At 45.7% G+C, this 14,506-nt stretch overlaps 1 protein-coding gene across 2 annotated transcripts; it reads left to right on the plus strand.

Moving 5' to 3' along the window:
• Positions 1–1,770: 1,770 nt before the first annotated feature.
• On the plus strand, positions 1,771–5,990 carry LOC101870493 (serine protease inhibitor Kazal-type 6-like). 2 transcript variants are annotated; one of them, XM_031047439.2, is made up of 4 exons: positions 1,771–1,990; positions 4,077–4,150; positions 4,928–5,040; positions 5,813–5,990. In XM_031047439.2, the coding sequence occupies exons 1-4, from the start codon at positions 1,933–1,935 to the stop codon at positions 5,856–5,858; spliced, it is 291 nt and encodes a 96-aa protein (XP_030903299.1). In that variant the 5' UTR covers positions 1,771–1,932; the 3' UTR covers positions 5,859–5,990. The 2 variants fall into 2 exon arrangements, with proteins under 2 accessions (XP_030903299.1, XP_005147376.1); XM_005147319.3 differs by having other exon boundaries at positions 1,772–1,990; positions 4,077–4,102.
• Positions 5,991–14,506: the final 8,516 nt, after the last annotated feature.

Below are 14,506 nucleotides of genomic sequence, written 5' to 3' on the forward strand. Positions count from 1 at the left end.
ATGAGATTTACAAAGTGACCATAGACTGGTGGAGTTCTGGCTATAGCAAGATACTTTCTTCAACAGCAAGATCCTATGATGAACTTCCTCTGCAGTGGTAGCTTTTGCCTGAGGAAGACAGATACTGGCTGAGGAGCTCAGAAGACTTTGGAAAAGGCCAAACAAGAGCTGCTCATCTACTGGACAGGGAGGCCAAATGGATATGTACTGGGTATGTGGCTGTATCCAAGATGCTTGGAGAGCCTCTAAGCAAGAACTCTTTGGAAGATGGAAAGGTTGTATCACATAATACTTGCCCAGCACAGTAAGTACTTGGCTTGACACCAGGAAGACTCTGCCCGGCTACACCCCTTGGTCTGCAAAACAAGATACATATACACTTATCCATCCTTGATTTTCACAGGAGTCAGAGGAACAGAAAGGTGCCCTCACCCACGCCAGCAAGTAACCTGTTTCAAGTGCTGTAAAGAAGTGGAAAAGGGTAATAACAATATTATTACCTGGTTGGCAATTTAGTCTCTTCCTTTCCTTAGCGTGGAAGGGATTGGTCCCTGTGGTACGTATGCTGAGGCGTTAGCCACTCAGTTACACTGCAGCAACCGAAACGTTTGGGTAGATAAAGGACTGAGGTAGTAAGGCTGTGGTCGTGAGCAGTGACGTATGAAACAAGAAAAGGCAAACAAGTATTGCTGCGAGCGGCAGAACTGAGCGTGGTTTTGAACGGCGCTGCGGCTGACTGCCTTGATAACTGAATTATATGAGAGGCTGGGTCGTGAGCTCACCCTTAATAGACATCTGAGAATTCACCTGTCAGTCACAGTTTCTCTGCTGTGTGGGTTTTAAGATGTCTAGCAAGCTGCAAAGTGTAATGCTTCCCCAGGTGTAGACATTCATAACATTGATCTCTCTCCTTTGCTGGCTCAGGATGTTACTAGCATCTTTCCTCTGTTGCTAGAAAAATGTCTTAGAATGTATTTTTTATTTATTTTCTTTTTTACTCCTACGGTTGGAATTAGTTGCAGATTCAAAATTCACTGGGGAAACTAATAACCAGATATACCTGTACTCATTGCTCTCCTAAGCCTCCTAAGGTAAATATATTAAAATTTAAAGATTATTCTGACACGGACAGATATTTTGCAAACAGTGGAGCTGAGCACAAATCCTTGAGCAGACTCAGCTGGAAATAGATCTCCAGTCTCCCAATTCCCCATCAAATTCCCTGCATTGCTACTTGCTGTGGGAGCAGAGCCCTAACATATGTTTGTGAATGCAAAAAGCTGGAAAACACTGACAGCTAGAGTTTAAATAGTTCAGGGGGGAGAGTCAGCAGTCCTATCTGGGACTGTGCACACAGCTAGGAGAGCATGTCACACTGGAGCTCTTCTCCACCCCAACCCAACAAATTTAGATCCATCCTCAAAAATAGCCAGGGAACAACGTATAATTGGTTTCACAGACAACACATTCTCATGGTGTGATTTATTTCGTAACGTCTAGTGAGTGTCATCACGCCGCACTCAAAGCCTCAGAGCTGGCATTCAGTGAGGGCCCAGAGAATGAAAATTACCAGCTTCCCCGATGAATCATTGCTTTGAAAATTCACCCTTGTGAGAATCCTGTGACTATTCAGATTAAAAAAATAAAAAAATAAAATATTACAAGCCCATCTATCACTCATATAATTATCCCTTTCTAGGTTTGATGTGGACAGGGCAGCATTCCTAAAGCACCATAAACAAGGCCAGGACCAATAATGGCTTTAGAAATGAAGTGGAGAAGTTCTCACAATTAAGGTGGAGAACGAGGACAGCTACGGATGGGCACATAAATACACAGAAAGGCAGGTCTGTGTGTGCACTGTGGCCTCCAGTGCTGAGACGACACCTCCTGCACACATCGCTTGGCTTGGACTAAAGTGCTACCTGCAGCATGAAGGCAACAGGTGCCTTAATGCTTCTCAGCCTGCTGTTGCTCTCTTTCTTCTCGGGTAAGTGATGTTTTCCCTAGCCTAGAAAAGAAAAACAGATACCAAACCTTTCCTGACAACAGCAAACTCGAAAGAGCCTTGATCACCGGATGACGGGCTTGAAGATAAAGCTGAGCAAGTAGAAAATATCTGTGGGACTTGCTCAGTCGTATGACATATTTCCGCTCCTTGTGTGCCTCCGCAGTGAATAACGCAGTGGAGGTGTCACAGCGAGCAAATCCTAAGCTGCTCTTTCAACAAATGTACTGAAGCAGAGCTTAATGATGAGGGGGTTTTGGTGCAAATGTTCACTGGAGAGTTTTGCTGAACCAGTTAGAGAAGAAACTCACTCACCTCAGGGTCATCAGCTCTTGTTTTGATCCTAAGCGTCTTGGTACTGGTGTTTTCCTTGGAGATGTGGAAACGTAATTAGATTAAAGTTTCAGCTTTCGTTTATGTGGCAGAGAAAAGCTTTAAAATTAAATTCGAATGTCCTCAAGGAGTCAGAGCAAAGAGGGCAAATTAAAAGGAGCCAGCATTTATTTATCTGGAGATTTACACACCTCTCTGATGATCTGGGGAAGCTGAGTGATGGTTTTTGAACATATAGGTCACGTCAGTGTTATCAATTACTTACGTCCAGCTGACCCAGCTCTGCAAGGTTTGTGGTGACAGTTATTGAAGAGCATGCAGAACAAGAATTATTCCTTCTTGTTTTTCTGTGAATAATTTGAATAAAGAATTCACTTGAGAAAATGGCAAGCTGTGCATGGGGAAGAGAGATGAATTACTTTGTACACATTATTCATTATGAAATATTCATCTGTCTCTAATTGAGTTTTAATTGGGTCTGGGTTCTGTCAGAGTGCTGAGGCTTCCTTCCAAGGCCAGGCAGAATAGCAGCAAATTCTGTGATCTCCTATAAAATAAACAGATGTCAAGAGACATCATCACAAAGTCTTCTGTAGCCACATGTAATATTTATAAAAACTATCTAATGAGCTATTTTGTAAATAATATGCAGATAGCCATAACAGTGACTTTACAATTAAGCCAGCCCAGCCTAACTTGGGGACATGATAAATACACCAATGCCAGGGATAAAACATCAAAGAGCAATACAACCAGCAGAAGTCAGGTGGGTTGATGGGTGATGATGTTCTAGCTGACTGGGTTGGGTGGGATTTCCAGTCTGCAGAAGCCCAAGTGCAAGACAGCTTCCTCCCATCTCCTGCCCAGAGCACCATCACAGTGGGCAGTGACCTCACTGCTGAATCTCTATTCCTGTGTGAGATGCTGACTATTTGCTCCCCAGTGTTGTGACCCAAATTCTGCAAATCTGCATTCAACCCACCCTTGAGCATCAGGCTCCCCCTTAGAGACATGGCAGGGTTGCTTGGTCTCACAACAAGGGCTCAACATATGCATCTGGCTGCAGTCTTTGCAGTGCAGAAATATACAGAGGATGAACTGATTGGCTTCAAGCCCAGAGTCTTACAGTGTGTATTTTTGCACTTTTACTGATCAGCAGTCCCTGTTCTGCTCTGTATCACCCCATGACATCTCTTTGTATCTTGCCCAGGATGAACTTATTTCTGGGAGAGCCTCTGGGTTGTGCTGTGCTGAGGATGGCTGTAAAGCTGAGCATGATGGGGGGGGGTGCTCCTTCTTCTGCACAGTACCCTCTCATTAGCAGTACCAGCCATTTTCATTGTTCAGAGGTGCAGGAGCTTAAAAGCCTTAAAAGTCAATATAGCTTTAAAATCTCTGTTGAGTGCAGCTCCAGATCCGATATGGCAGCTCACTTTCCCGGGAGTGGCTGCCTTCCAGGAGATTGGGTTATGTGTCTGAGGTGCAGTTAGCAGCTGAATGACTGATTACATGGTATTTTAGTAACATTTTTCAAAAAAGCAAAATACTGAAAAGCAATTCAGATAATGCATTTCCTGCCCCCTCCTTTGCTGCACGAAATGACAGAGTAGGAAAAACCTGGTGTGTGTTTCACTGTTTGCATAAAGGGTTCGTGGCTTTAGTTCAGCCTCCATTAGAAAATAATGCTGAAATGGAAAATATCTGTTTGCTTTTCTCTTTTTTTTTCTTCTTCCAGATGTTGCAGGTCAAGACATTGAAGAGGTTAGCGCAGTTCTCTGCTTACTGAATCTGCACTGTCTGGAGGAATGGGTTTGTAAGATCTTGGTGCATGGTAAAGAGGTTTTAATGTCTGCTGGGAGTAGGTGGGTGCTTCCAAGAAGTTCCAGCAGTTTGGGGAGTTCACCATTGTACCAGAGATGTTGTGTGGCCACATTAGCAAGTAAATGAAGGAAACAGATGGTTGGTTTAGCAAATTCTTCTCATGATTAGGTCTAGGGTGCTTGCACAGGGTTGTGTTTATACACAGCACCACTTTTGTCTGCTTTGCTCCAATCTTCTCATGAAACAAATGGCCTGTTGAGAGTGTTCTACGCCTCCAAACAAGGTCCAGAGACAAAATACGTGTATATTTCATGGACACTAGTTTTGATTCCAAATAGACTAGGGTTTTCTTCTCCTTTCACTGGGAAGGCAGAAAGCTCAGCAAGCACCACGCTGAGTGCATGGTTTCGCAAGGTGCATGAAGCCGTACAGCACTGAGCTAACTTGGCGCCAAATGCCCGAAAGAGCATCCGTGCTGACTCTTCTTCTACATGCCTAGGCTAATCCACTCCTGTCTTCAGGAGATCAAGACTTCTCTCAGGTGACTGTAGTTTCCCTCCTCAAATATGGGGCAAAAGTTCCCCTGAAACACTGCTTCTGCTCATTTCTGACAGGGCTTTTCCCTTCAGTACATATGTAGTGTCATCACTGATGCTTTAGTCCTTTTGGCAGAAAAGACGTTGTATTAGTGATCTTTATCCAATTTGGAAAGTGAAAGAAAGACTATGCGAGTCCTGAAAGGGTGCTTTGTTATTCCTTTTGCAGATTTGTAGAGAGTTCGTAAATAGAAGCGTGTACTGCACAAGGGAGTCCAACCCTCACTGTGGCACGGACGGCATCACATATGGAAACAAGTGTGCCTTCTGCAAGGCAGTGCTGTAAGTGAAAGTAGAGGGGGTTGAAATAACAGAGAATTAGCTCCTTCCACGTATGTAATGATATTCTTTATGGAGGGGATGCCCTGCATCCAGGCTGCTCCTCTTGTAGGGTCCAGCTCCTGCATCATGCAAGTGGAATATTTCCACCTTGGAATGAAGCTGTGTGAATGCAAGTTAATTTAAATTCATTTCTAGGCTTTGCATGCTGCTGGTTGCCATGCCGAGAGGCAGCACGGGGCCTGGGAGGCAATTGCATCCTGCCTGTACATTCTGCACACGCTAATTTGATGCATATTTCCCACTATATGCCACAGGCTGCAACTCTCACTGCCCACTCTTCTGGATACTGAGAAGTGTTGGGAGGAATGAGGGAGCTGAGTTGTGCCAAATTATTCCGGAAAAGTCTGAATGGACTTCGTGGAACAAGACAGAAAATCTCAGCAGAGGAACCTGAGTTTCTCCTTTTGCTGAGCTCTGTCACCTTTTAAAGAAGACGTAATTGGAGCCACATGCTTAGACTGAATGTGCTTGAAAAATATTGAGTTTTCCTTAGATGTCCTTCACTTTTCATGCACGCTCAAGGCTGACTTATCCTAAGGGAAATCTGAGAGGAGTAAAGAGAGGAGAAAATGGCTTAATGTTGCCTGTGAGGCACCAGGGTACACTAGCATGAGTCAGACAAATGGTCCTGTTCAGCGGGATGAGCCCCTTATCCCACACTGCTGCATCTGTCCTACACTGCTTTGTTTAAGACTGTCTTGCTCCTTTACAGGAGGAGTGGAGGGAAAATCAGATTGAAGCACCTGGGAAAATGCTGAGTCCTCACTGTCACCCAGCAGCAAGAGTTGACCCCTCATCAGCATCAGCCACAGACGCCTGTTCATGGGCAGGAGAGCAGCTTGCCCTCATCTCCGCCATCTCTGCTCAATAAAATAAAGCTCAGCACAATTCTTTGGCTGGATTCCTTTTTCTGCAATTCCCAGGAAAGTGCTTTGATAGAGCCATGCTGGAGCCTAATGCGTGCCTTTGCTTTACCATGGTATTACATCACCCTCCTCCTGGGAAGCAAGGCGCTCCCTATGCTGGAGCGGTGATTCCCACGGCTCCCATGGGCTGCGTCCTCCTGTCCACAGCAGTTCTTCTGTCCCATCCTGCCTGGCAAATTGGTACATGCTTGCTGGGCAGCCAAGCAGTGCAATCACCTCATGGGTTCCTGCCCAGCTCTCCCCATCCCAGCGGGTGGGTGACAGCGGGTGCCTTTCTTCTTTACCCAGCCTCCGTAGACATGTTCTTTCCTCTCTCAGAGGTTATTGTGGGAGGGTGACAGGAGAGCTGGTAAACAGCGTGACTGCATATGCCTCATCTCCTTTGGAAACCAGAGACAAGCAAGCTGAGACTAGGGAATATTGCTCCATTTAAGCCTGCAACAAGAAAATGGCAGGTGGAGGCTGGTTTTAGGCAGAAGCTGCAAGGCTCTTCTTTCCAAATCGGTCTCTTTCTTCTTCCTTCTAAGAGAACGCTTTGTCTTGGAAGCTGAACTCACCAGCATTAATTTCCTGCAGCCACTGGCTTCTCATGCTAATAAAATTGTATTTAGAAGAGCACTAGATTGCATAAAGTGTCAATAATTAAAAAACCCCAAACATTCCCTGGAGAAGAGCTGTGGGCTTCCTTCCCCACCTCTAGGATAAACTCCCCCTGCATCCTACACAGACCCTGATTTTCCAGGCACCAGCATTTTTATTTATTTACAGTTTTTAATGCAAGTAGGTTTTATTCTTTTCTTCACATTTTACACTGCTGCCCTCTCTCTTCTTGGTGCTGGCTGGAAATTCCTCCTTTGTGCAAACATGAGAAAATGAATTCTATAGTCTCTCCCCATTCACTGAGCAAAATTCACACAAGGAAATAGTTGTGGCATCCCCTTGTTAAAACATTGGCAGCAGATCAATGGGACACCAGCTCCTTCATGTTAAACACTTAACATTCAAAGGGAGCTTTAGATTTTATCATGAGCCTCAGGGGTCAACATGTTTTGCAAGCACCTAAATGCTGAGCATCTAAACCTCTGGACCTTGTTTGGACAGAGCTGGGGTGTTCGCCTATCATGCCACAATCCAGGCTTTGAACTCAATTGGTGTGCAATGCCTAAAAAGAGAGGTCTTAGCAAGGCTCTCAGCACACCTAATGCTGGCTTCTCTTCTGATAATTCACATTTGTGATGCAAATTCTGGCAAATCCTTTGTCATTTGGTAACTTTACAGGCAGGATGCAGGCGGCAGCGGTTAAACCACGCAGCAAAATTCCATGTTGGATGGTTTGGAGCTTCTTTCAGACCAGCTGTCTTTGATCCTGATGTTTTTCCCATCCCAGCCTACTGGACTCTTGCAAAACCTTCCATGTTTTCTTGGAAGCAGACTTACCCTCTCTGTATCGCAGTTGGTACAGCCAGGGAAGTACACCTGCTTGGTTTCACATTCAGATGTTACAGTGGTAAATTCAACAGCAAGACATCCAGAACATGGACAAGATAGAGGGAAGCAAGCAGCATCTTCTGCACAAGGACAAATGGTCATGAAGAACATATTGGGAAAGTGGGAGGACCTTCCTCTTCCTGCTCAGAGCAGGATGACCTCCTCATGTTCTCTCCTTACTGACTTATCCTTAGGTGATCTTACTATGTCGCATGGCTCTGGATCAGCATTATATTCAGTGTACAGGATCAAACCCACTCATTTTTATGATGGAAAGTGACATTTTAATTAGTGAGGGGGTATGGAACATCTTTACACCTGAGATGACCCTCAGTGGCTCACAGCATATTCCCATATCTAATCCATTTTAATCTGGAGGAGGCTGAGATAACAAGGACAGATCACAAGAGAACACAAACTCCAGGAGTTCACTATTTGACAATCATCCTGCATTTTGCTTTTCAGATTAAATAGCAAATAATGTACCTCTATAGACCCAACTGCTATTTCCTGCATCTGTGCCAGGGAAGTGGAGAATGGGAGTGATCTCCTCTGAGGAAATTAATTCCCCCAGTCGGGAAAACTTCCCATACTTCTTCCTCAGGAGAGGCCAGGAGATTTCCTTCCTTCACCTTTTAAATTGTGTAGGGTTTTTTGGGGGTTTTTGACAGCTTTGAAAGGTGAGTGAAAGATAATTGGATAACAGGATAACACGAGCATCTTCACAGCTTGTTCTCTGCCTAGGGAGAAAGGGGCAGAGGCTGGGGTGGGACCTGCCCCAGCATCTCAGCCACTGCCCCTTTCAGCAGAGTGAGGGCTCTGTGCTTCCCTGTGGCTCGCTCAGTCCCTCTTAGCTGTTAAAATAATGGAAGAATTCCATTTGTGCATGGTTGCTCCTACTGAAAGAAGCCATTGCTCACAGCTGAGCATCCTCCTGTGACCAGGTTATGCACATGGCAGAAGGGGAAGGATGTATTGCCATCTCACAGCTTCGCTCTGCTGGTGATGCAGCTGATAGATTACTGTGTCCAGGCTCTTGGCCCATTTAACTTGTGTGCTCTACCACTTCCTCCTCCTCCCCCAGCACAGGCACGTGTCACTGTCGCAACTCAGTTGAGTCCTTTGTCCTACTTTTTTCCCTTGACATTCATAGTGTTTGACAAGGCTTTTCTAGCTGCCATGGGATGATCCTAGGGTGGTGGTGCTGACTGCAGGGTTCCCACAGCCCTGCTGAAGAGGAAGCACTGGATTTGATTATCATTTCGATTCACCCCATTTTCCTTAAGAGAAGGCAGGCTGGATCAGGTTGGGAGGCAGTTTGGTACAGTCTCCTCCTCATTCAGGGTCAGTTGTGAGGTCCCATTGGGTTGCTCAGGGCTTTATCCAGTCTAGAACTGAAAACCTCCCAGGGTGGGGCATGCACCATCTCCTTGGGTTACCTGTCCCAGGGTTTCACTGTCATCATGGTAAAGAAATTTTTCCTTGTATCCAGTTTCAGTCTCTGTCCTTTCAATTGTCTCATCTCCACCATGAGAGCCTGGATCTGTGTGCTCTCTAATCTCCTTGTTAACTGGCAGGCTCCTGCTATGTCCCCCTGCAACCTTCTTCTCACCAGGCTGAACAAGCCCACCTCCCCCTGCCTCTTCTTGCTGAGCTCCAGTTCCCAGCTCTTTTGGTGGCTTTTCACTGAACTTAGTCCAGTTTTTCATTGCCTTTCTCAAACTGTAGTAAGGCCCAAAACTGAGTACAGAAGGGAAGGCTGAGCTATGAGGACATGTAAAAGGACAGCTCAGAGAGTAGCTGGGAGAACTGTAGGAGTATTACAAAGGATTGAAAAGATGTAGACGGTGACAGCTTCAGGGAGCAGCAGGACAGTGTCAGGTGTGTTGTATCCTTTAAGGACTAGAGAGCAGCTGAGCCTGCTCTTGAGTGAAATGGCTCCCAGATGCTGGGAATCTGCCAACAGTTCCCCCACCCCATTGCTGCTGAAGGGCTTAAGTAGGAGCCCAGGAGAAGTGTTTGGCTGTTTGGCTGACTCCAGAGCACAGAAGGTGAGGGGCTTGCTTGTGCTGTGAGAGGTTTGGTGTTTTTTGAGGGGGTTGGTGAGGATATTTTTGTTTTGTTTAGTTGGGTTTTGTGTGTGGATTGTTTTAGGTTTGGTTTGTTGTTGTTTCTTTTCCCCATGCCCCCTGCTGAAATTAGCAGTGTGTTTTAGGAACTCCTCATAGGAGTAGCTGCAGTAATTGTGGCTGATGATGGTGTCTTATAAACCTGCTCTAAAAATGCTGTGGAAGGCTTATAAAAGCACATGGAAGACAGATGTTACCACAATACATAAAGGGAAAATGGGGGGAAGCATAATAAATATCCCTATAGAAAGGCAGGTGCCATGTAAAGAGTTGCTTGTTTTAAAGCTTTGCCATTCATAGTGTATGAGTGGTAAGAGCTTCAATAAGGTCAACAGAGACTTTATCAGAGCAGGGCTTTGGAAAAAAACCAATCAGAACTTAGAAGATAAGGTTAAAACTGAGCTTTTGCTGGGCCTGGAGGGATGCTCTCACCAACCTGAGGCTGGTTCTAGGCAATAGCTGCAGTGCTTGTGGTAGGGTTGGACCTAGTACCCAGCTTGTGGAGCAAGGGTTGTGGGGAGCAGTAGTGCTGTGTAATACAGCATTCACCTTTCTGAGCTAGAATTGCTCAATAAACTAGGAGTGAACAGGAGTGTTGGTATGGTGGCCAGGGCTGGCTGTGACTCTTCTGGCCTTCTTCCCAAAGAATGCCGTGCTTCTGGGAGGATGGTTTTGTGGAGTCACCCGTGATAAAGCCATCAGCTGCCCGGGCCCTGCCCTGTGACCCGTTCTCCTGTCATCCCCTGCTCCTAGACGTCCCCTTAACCCTTATTCACAGCTCCTGCGGCCGGTGAACGCTCCCGCGTTGCCCGTGATGATGCCCATGATGCAGGCGCTGGGCGGGGCCGCGGGAGCTCACGTTATCCCTGGGAGGGGGGTACCGGCCGGAGCTGCCGCTGGTTCCCTGGCACCGGGCTCCCTCTTGCGGCCGCTCTGGTGGCGGAGGATGCTCGGATCCCGGAGAACCCCGAAGTCCTCTTGTGCCAAGCCCCGGGAGCAGGTCAGCTCCGCTGGATGAGCAGCCCTCCGTCCTGTGGTCCCCACCCTCTGCAGGAGCATCACTCGGCCACAGAGCATCTTCTACCTGTTGGAATTTAGGTTGAGGTGCCCGTAGCGGGGCTGGGCCCAAATAGGGACAGTTATTCACCCTCACAGACTCAGAAGTTCCTTATATTGCAGCACCCAACTTCTTTTCAGGTTGGTTGTCTGCTTTAGCCTATTTTTGCTGAGCACGACAGCTGCTCTAGCAATGGGTTACACCAAGAGATCCATGCAGGGAGGCACTGGCACTCTGAACTTCCTTGTAAATTGTTTCTGTCTGTTCCCTGTGCCTTAGCCTTCCCTCCTGGCAGTTGTTCTCCTCATCTTCTGTGGCTGCTGTTGGTCAGGGTGCTCTGAATGAGTTTCCTATGGTCCTGCACAGCCCGTTACCTCTCATGAAAGATCTCAGGCACAGAGTGCAGTCCTAGAATGTCTCTTTGATATAATAGATAAAAGATGTCTCTAATCAACGACTTATTTGGCCTGAGACCACTCAACTTCCTGTCTTCCCCAGGGGATTGCTTGCCTCCCCTGCAGACACCAGAAAGAGAAGTCTGGGGGCAGAGAAATGCAGCTGAGATGAGCTGGGCTTTGTACTTCCAGCATTTGGGAAGAGCTTTTCAGCTATGCTGTAGCTGGATGCAAATATTGAGATTTAGCATCATCTGAGACTTGGACTCTGCCTCTGGGAAGCTCTTGCCCTCTGTTAATACTGTGACAAAGGAGAAAGCCATTGCCCACGCCTGCATTCGAGTAGCTATGGCATGCCATGGCACAGCCATAGAATTAGTGCAAGCACCCTTTGACCTGAGAGGGTCTCAGAGGACCTTTTGCTCCTGAGGGTGCTCTCCTGTTTGCTGTTGTGTCTTGGTGGCCTGTTCAGATCTTGATAATCCTCTGGAAAAGTCCAGGCTTCTGCGTTATCTCTCTAAGGGTTAGCAGGAAAAGGCTACTGCTCTTGTGAGCACATCAGAGAGATGGAGGGGAGAGAGTGCAGTACCTGCAGTGGACACTGGATGCTGCCACAGACCAGGTGGTTTTAGCAGTGGTACCGTGTCTGTCCAGCGCAGCTCAGCTTTGAGGGCTTCTGGCAGCGGTTCGTGATTCTTGCTGTGGGCATTTCTGCAAAGCCTCAGCTTCTGGAGTGTAATGATTAGGTGACACCTACATTTCTACCTTCCTGAATACATATATATATATATATATATATATAGCCACTCTAAGCATTATTTATGCTTATTTATGAGGTAAGATAAGGTCACTCTGCTGTCCCCAACCTATGTAAAGCTGGTGCAATCCAGCAGTTGTGCAATTAATTGGCTCTGGCAGAAGCTTTAGTTCAATAGTTCCTGGCTAGTTTCCTTCCCAGCCTTCTGCTACAGTGCTTGTCCCACGCCTGGCCCAAGGTTTCTGCTCAACCCTCTGGAAAGGCAAGGCAGGAGGTGGGTATAAAGTTCAACTGATTCTTGCTGGAAACATTGCCCACAAGTCTCCATTTGCCCTCTTACTGCCTAGATAGGCTGATAATTTAGTAATGTTGCTGGTCTCTGGCCTTTCTTTGTCGATAATACTGCAGCTTTTCTCCTTTCATAGTTTCTGGAATTGTGCCCTGTACTTGACTGAGTCATGCTCTGTGGATCTGTAATTATCTCTGTTACCTGCAAATCCATTAAGGGATTTGATTCATTAATCTCACAAGATCAACTGCTCGTTTTGATGTTTTCATCTTGCCCGCTGCCCATACCCTCTGCCTGCGGTGTGCAGGGTTAACTGCAAGGTGAGCAGGGATATAGAACAAGCATTTCTACCAGCCTGTCTCCCCCTAACTTGCTCTTATCTCTGACCCCCAGTTGTGCAGTCGGGCTCCCAGCACCCAGCTGAAGCTTCAGGACCAGCATCAAGCTGTGGGATTCTCAGTGTACATTCTTCAACACATCCTCCCATGCATCAGAGAGTAACGAGTGGTTCTGCATCAGTGACGTGAGTTTAACTGGACAACTGTTTTATAGCATCTCCTAGCTGAAAACCAGACAAACTGCTGTGTAACTTGTCCAGGCGTTGCTGTAATGAGTGAGTGAAAAGCCATGAATTCAGTGCTGTCAGTGACAATAGTGCCATCTCAGTGCTGCATGTGTGCACATCTCAGTGCTGCATGTGTGCACTCCAGTTCCATATAACCAGCTATTACATAGTTTTCTAGTTTCATAACTAAATCTACCTAAATTTACTCAGTTTTGGTCTAAGGTAAGTATCTTTTTAGGGGGATGTTTGGTATTTTTCAGTAAACCAAAGAAACTAATAATTTCAGAAGAAAAATTTAGATTTAAGTAACTCTAGGTTACTTAAATTCTTAAAATTTAGGACTACTTGAAAGTGGAAATGCACATACAAAATGCAATATTTTGATTCTAATTTAAAGAGTCAATTTTCATTTACTTGCCTGCTTTCTTCCAGCTGCAGCTACTCACTAGATCCAAAACAACCCAGTTTAATAGCTTCTGAATATGTTTATCTCAACTAATTTCCTATTGACGGGAATATTGCTCAGATGTAATTACAAAGCCCCATGCATCTGGAGCTCAGAATATCCTTCCTTCCAAGCGTCACACACAAATCATCTGTTTGTTTTAATCTGCTATTCTTTTACAGGAGAAGGCTTTATGACAATGTTCCTGTTTAGTCACATCTGTAAGGGACTAATCGGATTTAAAAAAAACCACATCACTTTATCATTTTTATCTCTGAGGCAGTTTAATACACTTAACTTTTCCAAAAACATGCTCATTTTGGTCCTGATTCAAGGAATATCCATCATTAGGACAGCAGAGGGACCCAAAAGTGCATCAGTCACACTTAAAGCATGTGTTTCAAACTCTGCTCATGCTCACCTATGAAACTGGCACTGCAGTTTTGACTACTCACAGATGAGATGTTACATACCAATGTATGCCATTAAACATGAACTGAATCCAGAAAGCAGTGTAAGGAATTGGTAAGCTTTGCTAAACACAATTCTAGAGGCATCTTGGCTTGCTCTAGGAAGTAAAAATCTTCTGAGGTGTTGCAAGGAAAGGAGAGGGCATGGCTTAGCATCAGTGACCATGGAGGCTCTGCTCCAGGTCACCCTGTCCTAGGCACACAGCCAACCCTGGCCCCTGGTATGGTGAAAATTATAAGAGCTGCTCTTTCCTGATATATAAACACCTTGGGGGGAAAATGGTGGGTGTGTAATTTCAACTAGACAGTTGAAAGAAAACACAATTTTCAATCAAGTGTTAGTAGTGCACTTCTCTTTGCTGTGCCCACCACCCCACCCATAGCACCAAGAGCTTTATGCAATTTGAGAACAAGCTCCATTTGACTTGTACCCACTGTTCTCAATAGAAATGAATTGGTGGGAAAACTACTTGCTAGGAGAGACAAAGAAATTAATGGCATGACATTGTATGTGTCTGCAGCAAGGAAACGTGCCGAGCTCTGCACAGACTACTTAGAGCTAAATGAGCATCAAAGTGCTCATGGTATCAAAGGAGCATCACAGCATCTCCAGAGATGAGCAAACTTCATAAATAAGCATAAATAATGCTCAGGGATGTATGAAAAAGCTCATAGGTATATGAAGAGTTCATTTGGAAGTCCTCTGTTATAAAACACCATTAGGCAAGGGCTGATGTATCAATGGTGAGGTTGAGGCCTTGTGTGGTTATTGGAGATCTAAGAGATAATGAGGGAAAATACAGCTGGGCTGGGAAATAAAGGTCCAGCAGACAAAGTCAGAGTCACACTTAGTACTGTAAGCCATCAGAGCCATTTTTCTCCATT

The sequence above is a fragment of the Melopsittacus undulatus genome, chromosome 10 (assembly GCF_012275295.1).
Source record: "Melopsittacus undulatus isolate bMelUnd1 chromosome 10, bMelUnd1.mat.Z, whole genome shotgun sequence".
NCBI classification, from domain to species: Eukaryota; Metazoa; Chordata; class Aves; order Psittaciformes; family Psittaculidae; genus Melopsittacus; species Melopsittacus undulatus.